The sequence below is a fragment of the Chiloscyllium plagiosum genome, unplaced genomic scaffold, assembly GCF_037043375.1.
Source record: "Chiloscyllium plagiosum isolate Xiang-an unplaced genomic scaffold, Cpla_swu_hap1 HiC_scaffold_10, whole genome shotgun sequence".
In the NCBI taxonomy this organism is placed as follows: domain Eukaryota; kingdom Metazoa; phylum Chordata; class Chondrichthyes; order Orectolobiformes; family Hemiscylliidae; genus Chiloscyllium; species Chiloscyllium plagiosum.
The window spans coordinates 92,713,146-92,736,007 of NW_028270148.1; the positions used below are offsets into that span (position 1 = coordinate 92,713,146).

General features: G+C 41.7%; 1 protein-coding gene across 4 annotated transcripts in view; it reads left to right on the forward strand.

Annotated features, from left to right (window-relative positions):
- The window catches only part of ninl (ninein-like), a 160,007-nt gene that overhangs the window by 25,604 nt on the left and 111,541 nt on the right, over positions 1-22,862 (forward strand). For all 4 annotated transcript variants that reach the window (XM_087991556.1, XM_087991559.1, XM_087991557.1 and 1 more), the window contains exons 4-5: positions 9,726-9,931; positions 13,474-13,540. In XM_087991556.1, coding sequence (XP_087847682.1) covers positions 9,726-9,931; positions 13,474-13,540 — 273 coding nt within the window. The remainder of the gene's footprint in view (positions 1-9,725; positions 9,932-13,473; positions 13,541-22,862) is intronic.

A 22,862-nucleotide genomic window follows, 5' to 3' on the forward strand; every position in this document is an offset into this window, starting at 1 on the left:
GTATCCCATCACTAAGTCACACTTTGTTTACATGTATAAAGTCCTTGACACTAACTTAGCTCTCTCTGAGCCAGCTCTCAGAGTGATCAGGATATCTGACACACCTGTTTATACATTCCTGTTTATATCTGTCAGCCAGGGCTCCATGATTAGACCAGATTAAGTGTCCCTTCGAGTGCGAGGACATAGGCTAGTTCTTTTTTGTTTGTAACTCCACTTGGGGCATTTTAGCACTGAGTCAGGTTCCTCCAACTCTGCCTCTGACGCAGAAGGCATGTAATGCACAGTAGATTGCCTCTTGTGCTCAGAGTCTTGGAAGAAATTCATTCTCTTTTCAGATGGCAAAGGTGTTGAGGCGGTGACATCTGCTGTGTCCACGTCAGATTCCAATGTATCTTTATCACTTGAGTCAGAGGGAGAGCCTACGGGTTCTGGAACAGTTGGAAAGGCTGTTGAGGAGCCTTTCACGTTTTGTTCCCCCATTGTTTGAGAGTTTGCCGCTTCCATATGGTGCACGTGCTTGTTCAGGAGTGTTGCACCCACCTGAATTTTATACGTCTAGACTTTGGCTGAAAATGTGTTGCTGGAAAAGCGCAGCAGGTCAGGCAGCATCCAGGGAACAGGAGAATCGACGTTTCGGGCATAAGCCCTTCTTCCTTTACCTTGCACTGACCATGCCTCTTACCCATGCAGGGCCATTTCAGTGGTTCCTACACCAAACGTTTTCCCCTGAAGTAAACTGACTGTCTTGCTTATTGGAGTCTTGTGTCTGGCATTGGCGTTCCTGATGCTGTTTCAGCCTCCCACACTGGGTCCGGAAAGATCAGATTTAACCTGGTGTGGAGTCTTCTCTCCACCAGTAGCTCTGCTTGATTTATCCCTGTAGTTGCATGAGGGATGGTCCTATTAACAACTAGGAACTGGAACAGTTTGGTATCTAGTGCAGATGTAAGCTGTTTCTTCAAGCCTGCCTTCAAAATTTGGACTGCTCTTTCTGCCAGACCATTGGATCATGGATGATTTGGAGCTGGGAGAAAGTGAGGACTGCAGATGCTGGAGACCAGAGTTGAAAAGTGTGGTGCTGGAAAAACACCGCAGGCCAGGCAGCATCCGAGGAGCAGGGGAATCGACGTTTTGGGCATAAGCCCTTCTTCTGGAATGAGGCTGGTGTGCCAAGCGGGCTGAGATAAAAGGTAGGGGGGAGGGAATTTAGGGAAGGGGCACTGGGAATACGATAGGTGGAAGGAGGTGAGGGTGATAGGCTGGAGAGGGGGTGGGGGCGGAGAGGTCAGGAAGAAGATTGCAGGTCAAGGGGGCGGTGCTGAATCCAGGGGTTGGGACTGAGATACGGTGGGGGGGAGGGGAAATGAGGAAGCTGGAGAAATCTACATTCATCCCTTGTGGTTGGAGGGTTCCTAGGTGGACGATGAGGCGCTCTTCCTCTAGGCATCGTGTGGTCAGGGTCTGGCGATGGAAGAGGCCAAGGACCTGCATGTCCTTGGCGGAGTGGGAGGGGGAGTTAAAGTGTTCAGCCACGGGGCGGTTGGGTTGATTGGTGCGGGTGTCCCAGAGGTGTTCCCTGAAACGTTCTGCAAGTAGGCGGCCTGTCTCCCCAGTGTAGAGGAGACCACATCGGGATCAATGGATACAGTAAATGATGTGTGGAGGTGCAGGTGAATTTGCGACGGATGTGGAAGGATCCATTGGGGCCTTGGAGGGAGGTGAGGGGGGAGGTGTGGGTGCAAGTTTTGCACTTCTTGCGGTTGCAGGGGAAGGTGCCGGGAGTGGAGGTTGGGTTGGTGGGGGGAGTGTGGACCTGACGAGGGAGTCGTGGAGGGAGTAGTCTCTCCGGAACGCTGATAGGGGTGGGGAGGGAAATATATCCCTGGTGGTAGGGTCTGTTTGGAGGTGGCGGAAATGACGGAGGATGATACGATGTATCCGGAGGTTGGTGGGGTGGAAGGTGAGGACCAGTGGGGTTCTGTCCTGATGGCGATTTGGAGCTGTCCTTATATGTTGACTGCCATTCGACCTTAGGAAATATTTGCATTCCCTGCTAATAAACAATGGCCTGTTATCTGTGACCCACACTTCTGGGGGTCTGTGTATTGCCAAAGTCATGCGCAGTTTTTCTATCGTTATCGCGTATATGGCGAATAAACTCTGTGCATGTCCAGGCACTTTGAGTGGGCATCCATAATAACTAAGAAAATTTGAGCCCATGAATGGACCTGCATAGTTGACCTGTAACCAGGTCCAGGCTTTACCCAGCCATTCTCATGAATGTTGGCAGCAATATTTGTCCTTTTTGACACTCTGGGTACTGTCGTGACACTGTTTGCATTCAATCCTCGCCACCAGACATAATGTCTCACCAATGTCTTCATTTTGGAAACCCCTGGAAGACTCTGGTGGAGTTCAGCCAGTATCTGGTGACCACCTTTGCTCGGGACAATCACTCTTGCTCCCTATAATAATGTCATCCTCTACTTTGATGGCCTTTTGGTTTCCCCCATCACCACTAGCTGTTTCAATTTTGTCAGGACTGATCTTTCTGCCTCCAAAGTCTGATTATTGTCAGCTGTGACTGGGAGTGAACCCAGAAAATTTAAAACCATTATGGACTCTTGAAGTGGTGGCACCATTGGTGGTGTATCTGCCAGCGGGAGGCAGCTCAATGCATTTGGATTTGCTACTTGACCTCCTGTATAGTATTCCAACTTGTAATTATACACATTTAGTATTTGAGCCCATCGTTGAATTCAGCTGAAGCTACGGGCAGCACTGCCTTGTTCTCTTTAAGTAGATGAAGCAGGGGTTTGATTGGTTATTATGTATGTAGAAGTATTGATGGAACTTCTTGACTCCAAATATGACTGCCAAAGGTTCCTTCTCTACCTGGATGTATTTACGCACTGCATTAGCCACAGTCCTGGATGTATACGCTATTGGAATTTGCTTTTCATCAGGCCACCTATGAACCAATATGACCTCAATGCTGAATGGGGAGGCATTGCATGTCAAAGCAGACCTTTCTTGAGATCGTAATGTGCTTAGAGGTTGATAGCTGTTTCATCACTTCCCTGAAAGCTAATGCATTGCTATGCAACCATTTCCAAGGCTGACCCTTTTTTAAATGAGTTGATGCAAAGGTGCCAGGATTAGGGCCAGGTTATTTATGAACTTCCCATAATAATTCACCAGCTCAGGAAAAGACCGAAGCTCTAGTACATTCATGGGAACCGGGGCACCTTTGATTACCCTTACTTCATCTTTCAACGAGTATAAATCCGTCCTGTCAATTTTGTAGCTACAAGTAAGTCACTTGGGGTTGAAAATGTGTAGCTGGAAAAGCGCAGCAGGTCAGGCAGCATCCAGGGAACAGGAGAATCGACGTTTCGGGCATAAGCCCTTCTTCAGGAATGTCACTTGGGGTGCCTGAAACACACATTTTGCCTGTCTAAGATGTACGCCTATCTGGGAGAATCATCTAAGGATTATGTGCAAGTTCTCTATGTGGTCTTTTTGGTTTTCCTTGTTATTAACATGCCTCCTGGATATATGGTGACCTGGGGTAGACCATGTAAAATGTTCTCTATTGTCTGATGAAACGTTGTACCAGCTGCCAATACCCCAAATGGTGGCCTCGTATATTGGTACAAAGACTTATGGATATTAATTGGAGTGTACTTCTGAGAATCATCATCTAATGACAATTGCAAGTAAGTATGGCTCATGTCCAGCTTGGTAAATGTTAGCCTCCCCTGCCAGCTTTGCATATAAATCCTCTGTGAAGGATAGGGTATTTATCCAGTTGTGAAAAGCAGTTTACCATTTTGTTATACTCGCCACAAAGGCGAACCAACCTATTGGGCTTCAAAATAGGTATGACCAGTGTTGTCCATTCACAAACTGGACTAGTTTGATTCTTTTGATTTCCAGCCTTTTGATTTATAGAGTCATAGAGATGTACAGCATGAAAACAGACCTTTCGGTCCAACTCTTCCATGCCGACCAGATATCCCAACCCAATCTAGTCCCACCTCCAGCACCCGGCCCATATCTCTCCAAACCCTTCCTGTTCATATACCCATCCAAATGCCTTTTAAATGTTGCAATTGTACTAGCCTCCACCATTTCCTCTGGCAGCCCATTCCACACACACACCACCCTCTGCATGAAAAAGTTGCCCCTTAGGTCTCTTTTATATGTTTCCCCTCTCACCCTAAGCCTATGCCCTCTAGTTTTGGACTCCCCCACCCTAGAGAAAATACCTTGTCTATTTACCCTATCCATACCCCTCATTATTTTATAAACCTCTATAAGGTCACCCCTCAGCCTCCGACGCTCCGGGGAAAACAGCCTCAGCCTGTTCAGCCTCTCCCTATAGCTTAAATCCTCCAACACTGGCAACATCCTTGTAAATCTTTTCTGAACCCTTTCAAGTTTCACAACATCCTTCCGATAGGAAAGAGACCAGAATTTGCAGGCAATATTCCAAAGTAGCCGAACCAATGTCCTGTACAACATGACCTCCCAACTCCTGTACTCAATGCTCTGACTAATAATGGAAAGCATACCAAACACCACATTCACTATTCTATGTAACTGTGACTCTACTTTCAAGGAGCTATGAACCTGCACTCCAAGGTCTCTTTGTTCAGCACCTTTCCTGAGGACCTTACCATTAAGTGTATAAGTCCTGCTAAGATTTGCTTTCCAAAAATGCAGCACCTCTCATTTACCTAAATTAAACTCTATCTGCCACTCCTCAGTCCATTGGCTCATCTGATCAAGATCCTGTTGTAATCCGAAGTAACCTTCGCTGTCTGCTACATCTCCAATTTTGGTGTCATCTGCAAATTTACTAACTATATCTCTTAAGCTCACATCCAAATCATCTGTATAAATGATGAAAAGTATGGACCCAACACCGATCCTTGTGGCACTCCACTGGTCACAGGCCTCCAGTCTGAAAAACAACCCTCCACCAGCCTCTGTTTTCTACCTTCGAGCCAATTCTGTATCCAAATGGCTAGTTCTCCCTGTATTCCATGAGATCCATCCTTGCTAACCAGTCTCCCATGGGGAACCTTGTCAAACTCCTTACCGCCCTGCCCTCATCAATCCTCTGTTACTTCTTCAAAAAAACTCCAAGTTTGTGAGACATGATTTCCCACATTCTTTCATATGTAAATCACAAAACTTTTTTTAAAAGATACATTCTTAGGTTAACTCTAACAATTGGTGTCAGCCCAGACAGATGTTAAGACATTGAAGGTGTTAGCCCCCTGTGTTCTGTGGTCTGTGCCATAATGTTTAGACTGATTCTAATCTAAAAAGTGAGTTAACAGAGTCTTACATGGAAGTTTTGTGATTTACATATGAAAGAAGTGAAACTATCATGGTCATTCTAACAGATGAGAGACTCAACAAACAATCCAGGTATTTTTCAATGTATAATTTCAGTTACATCACACTGTAAACTTTTGCTATAAATTCTGTGTCTTACGATCTTATACTCCACAACCATCTGATGAAGGAGCAGCACTCCGAAAGCTAGTGCTTCCAATTAAACCTGTTGGACTATAACCTGGTGGTGTGTGATTTTTAACTCCAGTCTTCCAGCACCTCACCTGTGACTATCAATGGTACAAATCTCTCAGCAAGAGGCCCAGCAATCATTTCTGCTTCTAATTTGCCTATAAGACAATTGGCAGTGGGTGGGTCTTGCAGTGTCATGGAATTGCTTCCTGGTCAACATGTAAGATGGCCTTGGCTTCTTTGTTAGTCCGTAGACTTTCCTGAAAATCTTCCAGGTATTTAATTAGGACTTCAATCAGGAAGCTATTTTGTATTTGAAAAATATTGAGTCATTCTAAGTGGATCTTTCTCAACCAATTTCACCCCATCAAACTTGGGCCTGAGCCTTTTACAACAATCTTTGATAACTGAACCAGCTGCTTCTCCTAATAGACCAGAACTGAAGTTGTACTCTTAATCTGTAACGGTTCCCTGATAGAGGTTCCCAGTCTAGCTGATGTCTTGCACAAACATAAGGGTTGGAGTCCAGAGTGAATTTTGTTAAAGATTTGTTCTGCAATCACTGCTATGGCCACACTGGTATTGACCTCCATTAGAACCAGGTGACCATTTGACCAGAAGTTTATTTTGATTGATTCTAGTTTGGATGTTGCTAAGCAATTTAACTGTTCCAAACCAGATGTAGATGGACTGTCCAGGCTGTAGACTCTCCTGGATACTGGCCTATGAGTTCTCTTGCTCAGTTTAGGCCTTGAGGCATTTTTGCTGTCTTGAGTCTGCATACCAGCAGTAACTCCAATGGCTTGCTGGTCAGGAACCTGAAGAAAGTTTGGCTTTGTTTGGGATTTTACTGTGGGCTGATCTATAGTCCCTCTGTTCAGGATATGTCCTGAGTGAGGCTATACAATTGCCTTCACTCAAGTGGTATCCTCCAAGCTTAGTCGGACTGGACAGGGTGTCCACTTCATCAGCATACCCTGTAACTTCTATGTTTTACTAGCCTCATTTTCCAATGATAAAGCCAACTGTTTGAAGTCCAGTTGGGCTTCAGTTAGTTGGTGCTTATGCATGGTTACATTGTTAATCTCAAGTCTCATGTAATCTCTTGGCATCTCATTAAGGGTTAAACCAAAGTCACATGCCCCTATCAGTCCCTTAAACTTGTCAAAAATCTTGACAAGGATTTCCTTGGTTCTCGAATTGCCAAGTTAAAAACTATGGTGCCTCAGAATTAGAGGAAGCTCAGAGTCATCATATTCCTGAATTGAATCCATCAACTCTTGAAAGCATCTAGTGCTTCAGGGAAAGTTAGGCTCCTAATAACCGAAAAAGTAGCAGGTCTGTAAACTATCAGGAGAATTACTCATTTCTTTTCATCTGCCCCAATGTAATTTGCTCAAAAAATATTGCATTGTTTCCACGTACTGGGCCCAATCTTTGTCAGCAGGATTGAATGTGTCAAGTTTCCCAAGTAATGACATGATGCCAGAAATGCTAACCCCCAACTCAAAGACAACTGTTGCAAGTGAGCTTCTTCGGGCGCATGCTTTTCCCTTGTCGCTGCTGAAATAACTCCACAGAGGCCAATATTCTGGAACTCCAGTCACGCTTTATTTATATGTGGAGAGTCTTTGACACTGACCTTGCTCCCTCAGAACCAGTTCTGAGCAAACAGGATGTCTGGCACTCATCTATCAGTCAGGGCTCACTGATTGGGACTGTTAATCTAGCCAAATCTGGGAATTCGTAACAAGGTCAGCCAGGCTGACCTCCTATATTACAATCATGACAGCGGCCACTGATGCAGGAAAGGTATGGAAGGGTAAGTTGAACAAAAATGGTTTTGGTGGGTGGAAGTATTGGATAAGTGAGAATAGTTTCAAATGAAGACAATTTTACCAAGTTAGGCAATTGAAAAGATGTAATGGAGGAAAATGGTGTAGTTGATTGTTAAAAGGCTTTAGTGAACATAAGGAAAGATCATGTGCCATCAGGACCATTTAGTGCTGCAAGAAGGGGTGAGATCTTGATTTCAACAGAGAGTTGCTGGAAAAATGTCAGGATGTGGCATCCTGTGTTCAGAGACTTGGGAGTGGAAAGGAAAGTTGGCAATGGAACAAGTGTTTGCAATGATGAAGGCTTTGAAATTTGTTTGGTTTTACTTTTCAAGAAACCAATCATAGAAAATTTATGGTGTAGAATGAGGCTATTTGCCTGTTGTGTCTGTGCAGGGCAAGAAAAATCTATCCAGTCCAGTCTTACTTTCCAGTTCATGAACAATTGTTTATGGCACTTTCATTACCTATCCATATATTTTTAAAATGAAATTTGAAGATTTTGAAATGAAAGGGGAATTGTGTTTACTTTAAGGGAACAATTTCAAATGTCAGCCAGCATGGGGACCAGGAAATGGGGGAGGGAGCATTTGATGGTCAGTGGGATTCTTTAGGATTGGGCTTCAGGAGCTGTGAATAGTTTGAATAAAGTAACAGTGGAGAGCCCGTGGCAAGGGAAAGGGACGCTATCGTGCAGAGCTTTGTGGTTAGTTAGGGAGAAACTTATTCCCCTTAGTCCAAGGAAAACAGCAGATACTGTTGGATGTATGTGCTGTCTCTTAAGTACTCAATGAGCACCTTAAGGATGGCTGGGGTGGTGGGGGGGCAGGGAGGAGGGGAGGGGTGGTGAGGAGCCTTAATTTCACATAAGATGAATGGAAGCTAAGGGACGTAAATGCAGTTTTGAAGGCAAGTGATAAAGTATGTATAAATTAAAGCATTTTCTAAATTCACCATAATTATGTACACAAATTATTGCCTATTGGTTGTTCCTTTATCATGTTCCAGTTTAAAACCATGGATTAATATGCAGTTATTACCAATCAGTAACAGTTATGAAAATGACTGTTGTGTCAAATGTTTAATTGTAAGCTATTAACACAGGACATTTCTTAAAAAAAAACTGAGCCTATTTTTATTATCTTTAACACAGCTAAAGTCAGGTTGGGGTACAGTTAGCACAGTTCAGCTATCCTGCTAATGTGCTGTGTCTGATGTTTGATATATGTTTACGCATTTTTCAGATGCGATTGAATCTGACACATTTTATATTTCCTGTGATGTCTTTGGTCAGTTCTGAATATTTATAGATAGCATCTATTTGAAGTAGAATACATAAACCTATTAAAATGGTATTTGACTATAGTTTAAGGTTGCCCATCAGCTTTAATTAATAAAATTATTTTATAGGCTATTTATTGTTCCTGTGATATGTTAGTGGGCAAAGTTACTGCATGGAGGGAACAGACTCAGGGAGAGCAGAAGGTGTCAACTTCAGTCTTGCAGTCTTTATTCAAAATGTGATCTCTACTCATACTGTAATGTGATGCTGTATCTGGCTTCAGAGCTCCTGGCTGGGTTGCAATTAGCATCTAACTTTGCATGTTTGTTTTTAGTGTCACTTGTGGCTTGGGAGGTAGAACTCTTGCCACCTGCAGAATGAAGTGAATTGCCACTTGCAACAAGTTTTCATATACGTTCTTGAGAATGAGGACACCAGTTTCTCTGTTAGTTTTATGTTTTTAAGCTCTAATTTGGGCATTTACCTTACCTTACAAACAAAGACTTTTTAAGAGGCATGTTCCAAAAATCGGTCCTTCAAAATTAGCCTTGCTTACGATCACATTTGCCAGAGGAGTAGCCTCTAAATTATAAGTTCTGCAAAAACTGGATTGACCAAATGGACTATTCCTGTCTGTCATTGTTTGCAAAGAGACCTACAAGAGTCCACTGCGCTCACACAGAAATTAAGAAGGAATGAAATCTCTAATCATCAGACTGGCAATTCGTGTATTTGGCAACTCCTAGCTAATTTTTAGGGGCCAGAGAATTTATAACTAACTAACATTGTACTGGAATGTTGACCCATTTTACTATCAAATTCTAAAGATTTGTTGAGAATGAAAAATGAAATGTTGTTGTAGATTACTTTGTTTAATGGTCCAGTTTTTTTTTGTACTCCAGCCTGATTAGGTGGTTAAAATGCAACTCAACTCCTTTGAGTTTTAAACTCAACATTTTGCCTCTGTTCAAATAAATAAACTTCTGAGAAGACATTTTTAAGGGGCAAGGGAGATTTCAACAAAGATTTCTGTGTGTCTGAGATTGTATGTTCATTGATTTCAGCTACCCCGGAGCAGGTCGAACCAAAGTACGTCAGGGGAGCCAAACGATATGGCCGCCGATCTATACCCGAATTTCTGGATTCCAAAGTGGAAACTACAGATGATTTGGAGGAGTCACTTTGTTTTAGGACAACAAAGGATGAACTGGTCACACAAAGCACCAGCAGAAGTATTTTAAAACGCTCTGCATCTCTTGAGAGTGTAGAGGTTTGTCCATCTTACCGTTCTGTTCAAGTCCTTGTCAAACTTCCATCTTCCCTTTCGGGAAATGTCTGTTCCCCAACCTGACTAAACATTCCTCCCATGTGCTCACTGAATTACACCAGTTTTTAATCCTCAAATTTTAAGTTCTTGTCCTTGTTCTACAGTGTTCAAGTTGCTCCAGTGATTGAGTCTGGTTTATTAGTAATGAGAAAATAAGGAAATAGAGGGTGAATTGTACAGATATATTTGTGTCTGTCATCCCAGATATAACTGTAAAACAATAGATGAAAGAGAAGAAGTTTAAATAATTCCAATCACTACGGAAAAGGATACTGGGGGAGAAAAAAAGAATGAAATGGGCCCTTCGGTCCAACTCATCCGTGCCAACCAAACATCTCAATCTGATTTAATCCTATTTGCAAGCATTTGGCCCATATCCCTCTGAACTTATCCCTTACACCTTAAACCTCGCCCTCTAGTTTGGACACTCCTACCCTGGAAAAAAGACCTTGGCCATTCATCTTATCCATGCCCCTCAGGGTTTTATAAACTTCTGTAAGGTCATCCTTCAGCCTCTGACACTCTAAGGAAAATAGCCCTAGCCTATTCAGCCTCTCCCTATAACTCAAGCCTTCCAGTCCTGGGAATATCCTTGTAAATCCCTTCTGCACCCTCTCAAGTTTGCACTGCGCACAGTTCTGATTTCCATATCCCTCAGTTAAACCTTAGTTAAGGGCGGCATGGTGGCTCAGTGGTTAGCACTACTGCCTCACAGCACTAGGGACCCGGGTTCGATTATGCCTCGGGCAACTGTCTGTGTGGAATTTGCACATTCTCCCCATGTCTGTGTGGGTTTCCATTGGGTGCTTTGGTTTCCCCCCACAATCCAAAGATGTGCAGGCCAGGTGAATTGGCCATGCCAAATTGCCCATAGTGTTAGTTGCATTAGTCAGGGTAAATATAGGGTAGGGGAATGGGTCTGGGTGTGTTGTTCTTTGGAGGGTTGGCGTGGACTTGTTGGGCCGAAGGACCTGTTTCCATACTGTAGGGAACCTAGAATCAAAACCACACATGAACAGTGTCCACAGTTCTGGTTTCCATATCCCTCCGTTAGATCAAACTTGGAGCACTGTACATGGTCCTGATCTCTACATACCTTGGAGCCAGGTCCAGAACTCAAGAGGCTATCAGCATTAGACAGTCACTGACAAATCAAATTGGAAATTCAGGAGAAAACTTGATACCCTGGGAGTGGGAAGAATGTGGGATATATTCTGATGTAGAGCGGTCAAGGGATAAACAGAAAAAGAAGAAAGGATTGAGATGAGACACTGGCGTTGAAGTGTAGAATGAGGATGTGAGGACGTTCATATGGAGTAGAAAAAGGAAAACAGCTGATGGGCCAAAGGCCTGGTTTTTTGCTATGAATACTTTCCAAGACCTTCGTGGACAAATGAGTTTCGGTTGCTCCCTATTTTTACTTTTTTGTTGAAGAAGTTTCAGGATTTGACCCAGCAACACTGAAGGAAGAGCAATACATTTCCACCCTTGGTTTGGTGGGGAAATTGTCAGGGGTGGTGTTCCCATTTATCTGCTGCCCTTGTCCTTCTAGATGGAAGTGGTCATGAGTTTGTAACTTGCTGTCAAAGGGTCATAGATGAATTACTGCTCCTGAACGTTGATGGTGGAGTGAATGTTTGTGAACACGGTGCCAATCAAATTGGGTTGTTTTGTTCTGGATGGTGTCAAGCTGCTGGAGTATTATTGGACCTGCACTCATCCAGGCAAGTGGTGAATGGTGACTGGTGCTGAACAATGTGCAATCACTGGCGAACATCCCCACTTGTGATCTTACGATAGAGGGAAGGTCAGTACTGTGCTGCATTGTTGGAGGGTCAGTACTGAGGGTGAACTGCATTGTCGGAAGGTCAGTACCGAGGGAGAGCTGCATTGTTAGAGGGTCATTACTGAGGGAGTCCTGCAACCCTAGTGAGGTTTTTATATTGGAGAGGAGTGCCTGATGTTGGTTACAGATTGTGGGACAGTGACTGGTATCGTATTGCTGCTGAATATGTATACCATCAAAAATGTGAACGGATGGTGACTGATGCCTCCCCCTCATCATGCCCTGACTCCCAAAATAATCTGACTCTGCCTCAGAACATCACCTTACCTCATCTTGATGAACTTCATCTACTGTCTTAAAGAAGAATAGCAAATGTAACTTATTTACTCAACACAGAAAGGAGAAATGTAACAGGAAACTACAGGCCAGTTAGCCTAACATCTATCGTAGGGAAGATGCTGGAATCCATTATTAAGGAGGTTATAGCAAGACACTTAGAAAACCTCTGCACAATTAGACGGAGGCAAAATGATTCCTTAAAGGAAAATCATGTTTGTCTAAACTATTAGTTTTTTGTTGATGAATTAACAACCGACATGAATGAAAGGAACCTGTAAATATGGCGTACTTGGATTTCAAAGAAACTTTCAACAAGGTGCCACATCAATGATCAGTGGAAAATCATAGCAGAATCATAGCAGATGGAATATGTTTGGCCTACATATCTGTTTTGTTGACAGTATGAAAAACTGGAGATATTCAACTGTTTGTACGCTTTCTAAATTATAGGGTTTTGCCATGGAATAATGTGGGCTATAAGCCACATTCTGATTATGTAAATTCAAGCAACTTTGGAAAAATAACCAAGCAAATCTTTTAGGGAGATAAGAAATAGGTTTTATTACCTTTTAAGTGCTGGAAACCTAATTGGAAAATATTTTGGGGCCCTGTATTGTTGATTTCAAAATCTGAGGGAGCTCGAGGGGGTGAAAAAAAAACCCCAAAGCTTGCATTAGAATCTAATTCCTCTCTCTCCTGCAATTTTCACTCAGTTCAAATATTTGGATAATTTTTTCATAGTTAAGTACCTTAACTACCTTGCAAACCCTGAAAAGCTGAACAGTCATCCACTCTCCAAAGACCGAGAACAGCTTGACCTCCATCTGAAAGCAATACATTATTTTTAAACTTTACTTCTGTGTCTTCTTCCAAAGATAATGCAGTATAGTGTCTCTGAACATGTCATCTCTGTACTCCTGAAACAGTTGCTTGTGTAACATGTAGGAAAATGTCTGCTCCCTGACAAAGTGAATTGAGTGAGTAAGTAGTGCTGGCCATTCAGTGATTGCAAGTCAAAGTTAGGCTCAATTCAAGTGAGAAACTCATGAATGTAGACACTGAGGGTTGGTGGAACTATACATTTTTGTTTTATCTTTAAGGATAGAAAATATTGAATTTTAGATATTTTCTGCTTTGGTGCTTGTTTAATGAAATAATGTGTGATATGAACTAATGACACAATTGAATTAGAAGCTTATGAAAGTAGACTTTGAGGGTTTCAGCATGATTGCATCGCCACACTTTGAGCACGTGCACAATTTGCACTGTACTTATCCTGCCACCTCAGCACCTGCAGTCGAAAATTTGTCATGTTCCCCAATTGTAAGCTTGAATTTACGAGGGTGATTTTCTGTTACAGAGCCTCAAGTCTGATGAAGAGCTAGAGCACCATCAGGAATCTTTGCAAGAAACCTTCGAAGCACAAGGTAAATTGTTCATATTTTTTATCCAGTGTTAGTATCTGACTTTTATTTTATCCTGCAGTTTTCACTTAAATACTGACATAAATGCAGTAAATTGTTCCATGGAGCTTGATTCAGCATAGAATGAGAACTAGGCCATTCAACCCCTTGAGTCTGTTCTGCATAGGAGCAGAGAGTCATACTGCATAGAAATAGATCCTTCAGTCCAGCAAGTCCATGCTGAACATAAGCCCAAACTAAACTAGTCCCAAATGCCTGCTCCTGGCCCATATCCCACCAAATCTTTCCTGTTCATGTACTTAGTGTCTTTTAAGCATTGTAACCATGCCTGCATCCACCACTTCCTCAGGAAGTTCATTCCACGTGCGAACCACCTCTATATAAAAAATTTGCCCATGATGACTTTCACCTTAAAAATATGTCCCCAATCTTGAAATCCCCCATCCAACGGAAAAGACACCTACTATTACTACTATTAACTATTGTGATTTTATAAACATCCATAAGATCACCCCTCAACCTCCTATGTTTCAGTGAGAAAAGTCCCAGCCTATTCAGTCTTTCTTTGTAACTCAATCCTTCTAAACCTAGCAACATCGTGATAAACCTCTTCTGAACAGTCTCCAGCTTAATAATATCCTTCCTCTAACAGGGTAACCAGAACTGGACACAGTATTCCAGAACAGGCCTCACCAATGTCCTGTACAATCTCAACATGACTTCCCAATTCCTATACTCAAAGGACTGAGCAATGAAGGCAAGCGTGCTAAACGCCTTTTAAACCACCCTATCTATATGTGATGCAAACTTCAAAGAATTATGTACCTTAACCTCTAGGTCCCCCTGTTCTACAACACTACCTAAGGCCCCACCATTAATTGTATAATTCCTGCCTCTGTGTGTTGTACCAAAATGCAACACACATTTATCCAAATTGAGCTCCATCTGCCATTTTTCAGCCCATTGACCCATAGAATCATGATTGGACAAAATTTGATAACAAGCCAAAGAGTGACTTATTAGTAAAGGGACCAAAAGCTTAGTCAGAGGTAAGTTTTATGGAGTATCACAAGGGGAAAGGTCATGAGGCGGAGAGTTTCTGGGACCAGATGACTGAAGACATAGCTGCAGACGTTGGTGTGAAGGAAGTGGTGGATGCAAAAGTTTGAGGATCGCAAATTTATTGTAGGACTGGCAGAAGACACAGGGTTGAGGAGTAGGTGAGACCATGGAGGAATTTGAACATGTGGATGAGAATTTAGGTGTTGCAGAATCAGGAGCCAGTGTAGTATACCAAGCCTAGGTAATGGGTGAAAGGGACGAGATGAGTGTTGAGATCAAAATTCAAATGACACATTTTGAAAGTGACCTTGATTGGAGTTGTTTGTACCATTTTATTTGTCGCAGTTCTGATTGCGATTGGCACTTTAGGAAGAATATTTGTACGGTCAATTCAAATTCTGTTTTCTTTATTTCACTAATTTTATAGGATTTTGTTTACTCAAATTTTCTGTGAACTAATGCGTGTTGCAACAAAACAATCTTGAGTATCAAATTAATCCTGGCTGTCTGCTGTGCCTTGACAATATAACACAGCTGTTAGTCTGAGTAAAAGATGAAAACTATTTCCCCAAGTTCCATAGCGATGACAAAGCTGGGTCCTGTTGATTACTAGAAGGCACAGCTGTATAGACAGCTAATTTTTATAATAGCTTTGTAACTCTGTTTCATAATATATTAATCTTGCCCAGTTACTAGGCAACTAAGCTAAGACACTGAGAATTGTATTTGTTCTTTATCAACTATTGGTACCTACATCTCGTGATGTGGCTTACTATTAAAATATCCCTCAAGCTAATGTAAATTTACTTTAAATAAAAGGACAAATAAGTAGATTACAGAATAGTACTTGCTTTGTTCGGTGATTCTAAATTACAAACACTTTGTACAGAACCCATCTTATTACAAGTTATTTTTCACAGCTGTTTCAGAGCTGGTTTGTATTTCCACTTGTCTCTTCACCCTTTCTTGTGATAGGTCAGCTTGTTTTCAGGGCTCTGCTAATCTTGTTCTGGTAATGGAGGGTAGACAGAACAGTATCCTAGAGAGACTTGTGGCATTGCCCAAACCCTGTCCCACCTGCTACTGGTGATTTGGTAAAACTGGATTTGTTATTTGTGGAGAATTTTAGATAATAACTGTTCAGCAGTTAACGTTGAGTTACACCTTGCTGTACATTGACAGTGCTGCAGAACCCAGCCCTAACATCTTAAAGAACTAAATCATGAGGACAGGTGCATTGACTTTGGGTTGTATTCTCTTGAGTTCAGAAGGTTGAGGAGTGATTCAATGTTTAAGGTGATGAAGGGTTTCGATAACGCAGATACAGAGAAGCTTTATCTTTTTTGGAATATCAAAAATAGTGGTGCATAAACCTTAAAATCAGATCTAGGTCATTTAGAGGTTAAATCAGTAAGTGTTTTGTCAGAAACAAAGTAGTATAACTCCCTTTACTCCTAAAAGGCTTGTTGATGTGAAGTCGATTGGGATTTCAAACCTGCGATAGATTTCTGTTGGATAAGGGTCAAAGGGGTATGGAGTAGAGGAACAGTCATGACCCAATTCAGTGGCACAACAGATGTGGGCATGACAGCTGCTCCTGTTCCTATGATTCTTCCCTTTCACTAAATAACACCATTGTTTTGCTCCTGTATAGTGTGGTGGAGGTAATATCAAGATGCAGAAGGCTAGGGTCAGGAAGGAGGGAATTGCCGATGTGATAAACCTCTAAATATTTTCATCAATATAAAAATATATTTCTAAGTATTGAAATGTGAAATACACATGAAGTATCCTGATGTTCTGATTAAAGCTAATCTTCAGATGTTAAAACTTAAGAGTCTGAGGAAAATAGGCTTTCCATTGTTTCACAAAATACAACACTCACTTTTGAAGGGGTTCAAATTTATCAATCAGGATTACTATAGCATGCAGAAGCAAAATATTGAGGTTGCTGGAAACTGAAATAAATACAGGGGTTGTTAGAAATTCTCCTTTCACAATTGCTGACTTGTTGAATATTTCCAAAAGTTCTGTTCTTATTTTATGTTAACATGTTCAGGTTAGATGTTTCATATTGGAGATTGGGTTCACTATGAACTGTTGATTGTTGTAAAAACCCATCTGGTTCACTAATATCCTTTTAGGATAGGAAATCTACTGTCCATACCTGGTTTGGTCTACATGTGACTCAAGATCCACTGTAATGTGCTTGACTCTTAATTGCTCTCCAAAATGGCCTAGTATCTAATCTCTGGGGGCTAGTGTCAAATTTAGGGATTGAAAATGTCTCTTACACTAGTCAAGCAAGAACCTGACAATGTCATCTTCTCAGTATTGTACCTTTATAGAAAGTCTCCCAGAAAACACCATGATCATCTCTGATTGACTGGCAGTACAGATTCGGCAGAATTGACAGCACAGTGTATGCAATCTGGAGGGGGGTTCTTAACACTGACTCTGGACTCCATGAAGTTTTATGAGCCTCTTCTGATTACCACGTACTGCCCCTAACACCCTTGTCCCTCCATCTTCACCAAGCATCTGTACATAACAGTATCAGAAGAAATGACCATCACATCATCCTTGTGGAGATGAAGTTACATCTTCATGTTGACGTTCTCCTCCATTGTATTGTACAGTACTATCACTGTGTTAAATGGGATAGATTTTGAATTTGTCTAGCTGTTCAAAATTGGGAATGATGACATGTGTGGGCCATCAGCAGCAGCAGAATCATGTTCAAACACAGACTGCAACCTCATAGCCCAACATATTTCCCCCCCCCCACCCCATCAAGCCAGGGAATTGACCCTGGTTCAATGGAGTGCAGGAGGGCATGACAGGAGCAGCATCAAGCTAAAAAACTGGTGAAGCTATAAAGTAGAATAGTTGCATGCCAAACAGCATAAACAGCAAGTGAAAGAACTAAACAATTCCACAACTTTGGATCAGATCAAAGTTCCATAGGCCTGCCACATGCAGTCATAAATGATGGTGGGTAAATAAACAACTCACTGACTATGACGTTTCCATAAATAACCAATTCAACTCATTCCATATAACATCAACAAATAGCTGAAATACTGGATACTGAATAGGCTATGAGCCCTGAGAGCTTCTAGTAAAAGTAACTGAAGAGTTTTGCTCCAGAACTTGCTGTGCCCCTATCCCTAGCCAAACTGTTCCAGTTCAGTGACAGCAACAGCAATGGCATCCACCCAACATTGTGGAAAATTACTCAGTTGTGTATTGTCCATAAACAGCAGGACACATCCAACCCAGCCAATTGTCGCCCCATCAGTCTACTCTTGATTGTCAGCACAGTGATGGATAGTGTCATTAACAGTGTTACCGAGCAGCACATGCTTAGCAATAACCTGCTCACTGAAGCTCAGTTCAGATTCTGCCAGTGTTACTCAGCTCCTGACATTATTGCAACTGTGGTCCAAAAAATGGACAAAATTTGAATTCCAGAAGTTAGGTGAGACTGACTACCCTTGACAGCAAGGCTTTGTTTGACTGAGCGTAGCATCAATGAGCCGTACAAAGGTTAAAGTCAATGGGCACCGGAACAAAAACTCCCCACTGGCTGGAATTCTATATCGCACAAAGGAAGATGATTGTGGTTGTTAGAAGTCAAGTCATCTCAGTTCCAGGATATCTTTGCAGAAATTATTCAGGGTAGTATTCTAGGCCCAACCATTTTGCCTGCTTCCTCAGCCATAAGGTCACAAATGGGGTTGTTTGCTGATGATTACAAAATATTCAGCACCATTCACAATTCCTCAGATATGAAGATAATACAGACCCAAATGCAGCAAAACTTGGACAATATCCAGGTTTGAGCTGATAAATGGCAAGTAATACATACCATACAGTGTCAAGCAATGACCATCCCAACAAGAAAAAATCAAATCGTTGTCTTTCAACATTGCCATTGATGAAATCTGCACTGTCAACATCTTGGGGGTTACTGCTGACCAGCAACTGAACTGGATGTTGGCTTTTATAGCTAAAGGAATAGAATATAAAAGTAAGGAAGTATTGTTGCAACTATACAAGGCATTGGTGAGACCACACCTGGGATATTGTGCACAGTTTTGGTCCCCTTGTTTGAGAAAAGATGTAATGGCATTGGAGGCAGTTCAGAGTAGGTTCACTAGATTGATTCCAAAGATGAGGGGTTTGTCGTATGAAGAAAGATTGAACAGTTTAGGCCTATACCCTCTTGAATTTAGAAGAAAGAGGGGAGATTAAATTGAGGTATTCAAGTTGATAAAAGGTGTGAATAAAATAAATGTGGATGCTTCCTGTTGTGGAGCATTCTGGGATGAGAGGTAGCAAATTTAATATAGTTGAGGAGAAACTATTTCTCCCAAAAGGTGTGGAATCTGTGGAATTTGCTATCCCAAAGTGCAGTGGGTGCTGGGACAGTGAGTAAATTTAAGGGTGAGTTAGACAGACCTTTAATTGGTAATGGGATGAAGGATTATGGGGAGAAGGCACAAAATGGGGGCGAGTAGCACATCCACCATATTCAAATGGTGAAACAGACTTAATGGGCCCAATGGCCTAATTCTGCTCCTATACCTTATGAACCAAACATATCAAGACTGGCTACAAAAGCAAATCAGAGGTGCGTAACACTGCAGCAAATAACTCATTTCCTGACTCCTAAAACTTGTCTATCATTTACAAGACACATGTCAGGAGTGTGATGAAATACTGTCAGTTGTCTGGATGGATGCAGCTCTAACAACACTCAAGAAGTTTGACATCATCTATGACTAAGCAGCCCATTTGATTGGCACCACATTGCAAACATCCATTCCTCCCCACCACTAATGCTCAGTAATGGCAGTGTGTATCATTTAGATTAGAGTGGTGCTGGAAAAGCACAGCAGGTCAGGCAGCATCGGAGAAGGGCTTTTGCCCGAAACGTCGATTTCCCTGCTCCTCGGATGCTGCCTGACCTGCTGTGCTTTTCCAGCACCACTCTAATCTAGACTCTGATTTCCAGCATCTGCAGTCCTCACTTTTGCCTAGTGTATCATTTATCTGATGCACTACAGAAATTCACCAAGGTGTCTTAGATTGCAGATACTTAAGAACAGTACCATGTGCAAGTTCCCCTCCAAGTTATTCACCACCGAGACTTGGGAGTATATTGCTGTTATTTCAGATTCATGAGGTCAAAATCCCGAGACACACTTTCTGATAGCATTGTGTGTGTGTACCTAAACCAAATAAACTGCAGTGGTTCAAGAAGGCAACTCACCACCACCATCCCAGGAGCATAGGCAATAAATGCTGGATTAGCCAGTGAAGCCAACTTTCCATGAACAAATTTAAAATTAAAAAGTCTTCTGGACTTGATTCTTCCAATGTTCTTTGGGTTGCCCCGCTCCCCCGCAATCTGATTTCAACTAAAACTCTACTGTCTACGTGCTAACTTGTATCAAATCCTGCTCACTCAACATCCCTGTGTTTACTAACCTAAACTGGCAATGCCTTTATTTTAAAATTCTCATCCTTGTGTTTAAGTTTATCCACGACCTCTCCCCTCCCTATCTCTGTAACCTCTGACAGTTCTGCAACCCTCGGAGATTTCTACACTCCAATTTTGGTCTATTTGCATCCTCCCTCCCCTTTGCTCCACCTAAGGATGTTTGAGAAGCAAGTTAAACAGCGACAAAATATTACTCTAGATTTCCACAGTGTTGTACGCTATGAATTAGACTCTGAACATACACATAACCATAGGGATAGGTGGGTGCCAGGGATTGTCAGTCATGAATACAGTAGTTCTTTTGTGTTTTGTGACCCTTGTGATTCTGTTGCAGTTGTGCCCTTGTTTTGGAAGGATACTGTTTACAGTGTCATAGTTAAAAGCAAGTCTTTTGTCAACTCAATGATCACGTGGAATGTAGTGTGTTTTTTTCAAAGTGGTGGAATGTTTTTGTTTTATTTTGAAGGATAGAAAATGTTGAGACTTAGACAATTTTTACTCTGTTTCTTGTTTAATGAAACAACTTGGGATATTTACTAATAACACAATTGAGTGCAATAGAGAGATAGTTGTGTTAACCTTCTTGAATTTGTTTGGTTTGGAATTCAGCAGGAGTATTGTGTACAATTCTGGGCACCCCACTGTAGGAATGATTTCAAGCTCTTGACGTAGGTTTAGAGGAAATCTGTCAGAATAGTATCAGGGAAGAGGGACTTTAGTTTGGAGATACTAGAGAAGCTATCAACACCCTAGAGATTGTTATTGACCAGAAACTGACCTGGACTACTCATATACAGTAAATACCATGGCTACAAGCGCAAGTCAGCAGTTAGGAATTTTGTGGTAAGGAACCCAACTCCTGATTATCCAAAATGCGTCCGTCATCTACAAGGCACAAGTCTGGAGTGCAATGGAATAGACTCTGCTTGCCTAGACCGGTGGGGCTCCAATAGTACTTGGAAGTACAAGGAAGCGTGATACCATCCAAGGTAAAGCAATCCAATTGTTTGGCATCCCCCGCAGCACCTTCAACATTCACTCCCTTCATCACCCCTGCACAGTGGTAGTTGTGTGAACCATCTAAAAAATGCAGTGCAACAATTTGTCCAGCCACTTTCAGCAGCACCTTCCATACTCCCCACCCCTACCATCTAGAAGGACAAAGACAGCAGATGCAATGTTATGATCCCAGCAAATGTTACTACTGGACATGTCAGGAACCTGGCTTGATGGATCCCATTTTTGTTTGTTTTGGTTTTAGGCAAATGGTCCCTGACAGTAACATAAACATGCAATGCTGCAGATTTTGTCTTGATAACAAATGAAAGTTTATTATAAAAAAAAGATAAAATGGAATAATCTAAACTACATATTCAAAAAACAAATGCAAACATTTTACAAGCTGTAAAAATATAATTCCATTAATCCGAAAGCGCCCCTATATAATTTGAAAAAAAGAAACAAAACCCCTTTTGTAAAATACCCAAAACACTCCAGTAAGTTCCTAACAACACCACTTATATAATACTCTCCCTGAAAACTGTGTATCTAACACCTTAGTATGTTTAAGTCACATAGCTTCAAGCTTTAGCATGGAAATGTAGATAGCTTCTTCCTGGAGTCAGCACACTCCTGAGGTTCTCTTTTAAGTAACCTTTTCAAGTTTTTATATTTCTGGTCTCGGATGAACACTAACTTTTCACTCCAAGGTAATCTAATTCACTAAATCTTTCATTCCCTCCTTGGGAGCACTGCTCTACACAACCATCCTATGCCAGTCATGATTTGGAGATGCCGGTGTTGGACTGGGGTGTACAAAGTTAAAAATCACACAACACCAGGTTATAGTCCAACAGGTTTAATTGGAAGCACTAGCTTTTGTAGCGCTGCTCTTCGCTCAGAAAGCTTGTGCTTCCAATGAAATCTGTTGGCCTATAATCTGGTGTTGTGTAGTTTTTAACTTAATCCTATGCCAGAGTCTTCACAGAATAACACTGTCCAATGTCAAAAGAGAAAGTAAAACGTTTCTCAGTTATGGGCATTTGCTTTAAGCTTATTTTTAAAAATCTAGATTCCAGAGCGCTCTGAAATCTTTTTGCCCTGTAATTTACACCATACGAGATCACAAACAATCTAAACAAATGAAAAGTCCATTTGTGCACATAATCCATACAATCTACAGCCAGACTTTAGAAGAAATTGCCAAGGTTGCAAAAATACTTAAAAATAGTTATTAACTTTAGACAGACAGACCCACAAGTTACTAACTCAAAACCCGAAATTCAAGTTTACCAGAGTTAATGTTAAAACTTGTTCGTCCCACATTTTACACCACAGTAAGAACACTATTAGTTGCATGTTCCCCTATTCATTACATAACAGCCTGACATGGAACAATATAGAGATCTGTGTTTGGAAATTTTGGAACTACCTTCCTAACAGCACTTCCTACACCATGGCAACTTCAGTGATTCAAGGAGACTGCATCTCCATCGCATTCTCTCGGACTATCGGGGGCCTAGTTAGTGATGCCCACACCTCATGATAAATAAAAAATATAAAACTGTGGATACTAACCCTGCAGCAGAGGTTTGAGGTGATATTTATTACAAATGAGCAAAATTTTGGTGGAACTTTGGAAAAAACATTGTTTCCACTGGCAGCAGTCTTGATAAATTATAGTTGTAGGTTTAAGGCACTATACGTGGCAAAAAGGGCTAGAAGGGAGATGTGTAATTTTATGTCGAGAGTGTA